The sequence below is a fragment of the Gekko japonicus genome, unplaced genomic scaffold, assembly GCF_001447785.1.
Source record: "Gekko japonicus isolate JY-2015 unplaced genomic scaffold, Gekko_japonicus_V1.1 scaffold698, whole genome shotgun sequence".
Taxonomy (NCBI): Eukaryota; Metazoa; Chordata; class Lepidosauria; order Squamata; family Gekkonidae; genus Gekko; species Gekko japonicus.
In genome coordinates this window covers 756,706-761,345 of record NW_015168069.1, presented here as the reverse complement: position 1 = coordinate 761,345, position 4,640 = coordinate 756,706, and the positions used below count along the sequence as shown (strand labels likewise).

Below are 4,640 nucleotides of genomic sequence, written 5' to 3'. Positions count from 1 at the left end.
GTCCGGAGGGTGATTCCATTTTTATCCTCACAAAAAGAACGGGCGTGACGACTCATCCGAGACAGTTGCGTGATCGTCACAGCGGAGTAGGGATTTGTGGCTGTGTCTCCTGCCCCAAGGAGCTGCGGTGGCTCAAGTGGTTAAGACGCTGAACTGCAGGCTGTGGAAGGTCAGTAGTTCAGCAGTTTGAGACCCGGGTGCCGCATGACGGAGTGAGCTCCCGTCTCTAGTTCCAGCTCCTGCCAACCTAGCAGTTTGAAAGCGAGAAATTGCAAGTAGATAAATAGGTACCACTTCGGTGGGAAGGTCACAGCGTTCCGTGCGCCTCGGTGTTTAGTCATGCCGGCCACATGACCACGGAAACGCCTTCGGACAGCGCTGGCTCTTCGGCTTGGAAACGGAGATGAGCACCGCAACCCTAGAGTCGGACTCAACTGGCTTTCGAGAAAGGGAGACCTTTATCTTTACCTCCTGCCCCAAGCCTAGGGCCCGACCTGCTGCACCACACAAGCTTCAGTCTCCTAGGGAGGACCAACAAAGACCAGCTCCGGACCCTGCAGCTACAAAGCAAAAACAACCCGGCTGCTTTCCCGTCTCCCCCGATTAAGTAGAAACCGGCTTGTGTTTTGGGCTCCAGTTCAGACTCTTGAAACTAAATGGATGAAGATAAGACTCAAGCCGCCGGACAGTAGGTATCGATTCGCAGACAGATCATCTCCCCAGCATTAATCAATGAAGAGAACGTTTCTGTGGATCCAGCATTCCTCCCCCTCCCCCATATAGGAAATCATTCATTCTCAGATTAGTTGTACATGAAGGGGGAGCAGAAGATGCGCCTCCTTCCCTCTCGCATCCTTAGGATACTTTCCAGCCACTTCTGTGCTACTGCATTGGCATGGAGTCACTCGGTCGGAGGGGGAAGTGGTTGTACCCCTTGCTGGTCATGGACATGGCAAAAAAAGACGAAGAGAGAAGAGATTGGATTTCTACCCCGCCCTTCACTCGGAGTCTCAGAGCGGCTCACAGTCTCCTTTCCCTTCCCCTCCCCACAAACAGACACCCTGGGGGGTAGGCGGGGCTGAGAGAGCTCTGACTGAGAATTGCTCTTGAGAGAACAGCTCTGAGGGAACTGTGTCTGACCCAAGGTCGGTCCAGCAGCTGCATGTGGAGGAGTGGAGAATCAAACCTGGTTCTCCCAAATTAGAGTCCACTCCACCAAACTGGCTCTCTGTGTTCTTGGAGGACTCCTCAAAGTTGGGCTGTCTGTGTACTCAGAGGGAAAAACCCAGAACTTTGTAAAGTAGAGGAAAGCAAAACCATTCCCACTCCCGCCTCCCAAAGCCTCGATGAGTACTGAATATGAGCCACCACTGGGGTACTACTAAAGGTAGCTGGGTGGGGGGAAGCTTACAAAATCCTGGAGGGGGAGATCTTGGGGTGGGAAATTCCAGATTGGTTTCCTTCCCACAGTTCATTGTGGGCCCCCCGCTTATTAGGGACCGCTCCCCCAGCACACAAAGAGCCCTACTGTTCCTTGCTTTACCAGGAACAGGGAGCAAGATGAAGGATGGTTGTCTCTGTACTGCCAGGAGCCCCTAAAGACCAAAAAATGTCTCTCAGTACAAACCATGTGAGCCATCCCTTCACCCACAGCTCTTTTGGAAACTCTGCTGTGTCTGCTGGAGCACCCCTATCAACCTGCTTGTTATCACCCTCAAAGCATTGTAAATGTTTGTGAGGCCAGGTTTCCTTTGTAGAAGCCATGCTTCCTTAGCAAAGCTTGTTCTTCTGGATGCTCAGCAAGGCTATCCTTCGTCATGCTGTCCATTGGTTCACTTGACAGGTCCGTCATTCCTGGGGCCCTCTCTACCACCTCCCAGGCTTACAAGACGAGCCACATACTGCAGTGGGAAATAATTTGTTCCCAGGCTGAGGATTACAGGATGTCGTTTGTGTTCAGACTCGACAGACTGGCTTTTGGCAAACGCAACGAAGTGCTTTCACTGTTAAGACTCCATGGCTTCTTTCTTCAGCTGGGTCCCAGTGCAGCATTTAAACAGAGAGAAACACCTCTCTGCAAAGAGTGTGCCGTGTTTCACTAAATCCATCCCCAGCAAAGGTTCCAGGATGGTTGTGGGCAATTGGTCTCTCTTTTGGAGCATGGGACATTTCCAATTTCAAGGGGTCATGAAGCAGAAGGAAAGAGACCCCAGGGAAGCCGAGGGAGAGATCGGGAAGCAGCGCGAGACGAGAGACCGGGAGCTTTACGTGCAGAGTCCCCGAGCTTGACGTGCTTGCTCAGCTCTCAGAGTTTTTGGCCTGGCAAAGGAAGTGAAGTTTGGATGGGAGGGTTTCTCTTTTGTGTGTGAACCAGTGGCTGCTGGGGGGGGGGGATTGCAGTAATCCAACTCAGCCCAAGCTGCGTGGAAGAACATCCGTCTGTTGCTCCTTTTGTGCATCACTGGCGCCTTGATTCTCCTTCCAGCATTGAGACTTCACCAAAGGGGTTTAAAAAAAATAATAATATGGTTAATTGCCAGACTCGAGACCAGAGCGTGCCAGGACATGAGTTGCCCAGGTAGAGCCGAAACAGATGAGTTCTTAAGTCCTGAGGCCCAAAGGGGTGGGTTCAGTTGCCAAATGGCGATTCACTGCAAGCTCTCAGGGCAGAGGGCGTAGGAGTCAGGAGCCACCACCACCAGCACCATCATTAAAGAGGCGCCCGACTCCACCATTACAGCCTCTGCCAGTTATTTATGTTATTCGATTTATATCCCGCCCTCCCCGCATGGCAGGCTCAGGGCGGGTTACATCAGATTTAATAAAAATACAATATATAAAATGCAAAGGAACTGGTAAAAATACAATTAAAACACTGATAAATTACAACTATATCCTTCAGCCGGCGCAGTTGTCCTTAGAATTAAGCCTCACAGATGCCATCTCTGGTAAGCAGTTCTGACCCACTGAGGGGAGACCCAAAAAAGAGGGAGGGACGTCCGTCACTCTAGTTAAAAGCCTGGCGGAAGAGCTCCATCTTGCAGGCCCTGCGGGACTGTAAAAGGTCCCGCAGGGCCCTGATCTCATATGGGAGCTCATTCCACCAGGAAGGGGCCAGGGCTGAAAAGGCCCTGGCCCTAGTCGAGGCGAGACGGACGTCCCCGGGCCGGGGACCACCAGAAGATGTTGATTGGCAGATTGTAAAACCCTTCAGGGCTCATAGAGGGATAAAGATCGAGAACTGATGAATAAAGTAACCGTTGCCGCCATCCCAAATGTATTAGTTTACAACCAGCTAACGCTTTATGTTTTGAATTGTTTTTAGATGGTCTTATCTATGTCATGGAGCTGCGGTGGCTCAAGTGGTTAAGACACTGAACTGCAGGCTGTGGAAGGTCGGTAGTTCAGCAGTTCGAGACCCAAGTTGCCGCATGACGGAGTGCGCTCCCGTCTCTAGTTCCAGCTCCTGCCAACTTAGCAGTTCGAAAGCAAGAAATTGCAAGTAGATAAATAGGTACCACTTCGGTGGGATGGTAACAGTGTTCCGTGCACCTTGGTGTTTAGTCATACCGGCCACATGACCACGGAAACGTCTTCGGACAGCGCTGGCTCTTCGGCTTTGAAACGGAGATGAGCACCGCAACCCTAGAGTCGGACTCGACTGGCTTTCGAGCAAGGGAACCTTTACCTTTATCTACGTCATAGTTGTTTTTTGTGTTATTCTTGTAAGCCGCCCTGAGCCCACTTTGGCGGGGAGGGTGGGGTATAAATCAAATAAATAAATAAATAGAAGCTCTGGGTTGGGGAATTCTTGGGGGATTTGGGGGTGGAGAGGGACGTCCGTAGACTGTAATGCCATAGGCTCCACCCCCTGAAGCTGATCTCTGTCAACTGGAGATCAATTGTAATTCAGGGAGATCTCCAGGTGGAGGTTGGCGACCCAGGTAGGGAAACGCCTGTGATGGATTTTTCAAAAAAGGATCACGACGGTTATCAGGAACGGTTCCGATCCATCCCTTTTCCTCTCGTTTCTCTAGTTCAATGTTTATTTGTTTTTTGAAAAAGAAAGAATCACGTAAGAAACGGTTAAACGAGGGACCAGTCTTTTCGGGGGAAACATTCTCAGATCCACCGAAGAAGAGTGAGCGGGGGGGGGGGGGGGGAAGGGCCGGGGAGACATTTAAAGAAGATTTCCTGGCTGTGGTTAAACAGTAACCACACAGCCTGTTGGAGGCCTGGTTTTTAATCACCCCACGAGCAGTTTTCATTTCTGCAGTAAAATTGCTTGTGGTTCTATTTAATTTGTTTCTGCAGGAACCGGCTTTGGCGAAGATCTCCCAGGAGCTGCCAGGCCTTTTAGCACAGCACGCCCAGGCTGTCAATGAGAAACGATTTCCTACATGGGGAAAATTCCTCCAAACGTTTGTGAGTCAAGGTAAATAAGACTGCTAAGTTCCCGCTAAGTGCTATAAGGGATAATTATATCACCGGCACTTTGTTCTCATTCATTGGGATATTTCTCCACATTCTTTTGTGGTTGCCTAAGTTCCCGCTAAGTGCTATAAGGGATAATTATATCACCGGCACTTTGTTCTCATTCATTGGGATATTTCTCCACATTCTTTTGTGGTCGCCATCCC

At 50.4% G+C, this 4,640-nt stretch overlaps 1 protein-coding gene across 1 annotated transcript in view; it reads left to right on the top strand.

Annotated features, from left to right (window-relative positions):
- IQCH (IQ motif containing H) overlaps positions 1-4,640 on the top strand; it is a 129,100-nt gene that overhangs the window by 85,199 nt on the left and 39,261 nt on the right. Inside the window, exon 16 of the mRNA XM_015414596.1 lies at positions 4,315-4,435. Within this exon, the coding sequence (XP_015270082.1) occupies positions 4,315-4,435 (121 nt within the window). The remainder of the gene's footprint in view (positions 1-4,314; positions 4,436-4,640) is intronic.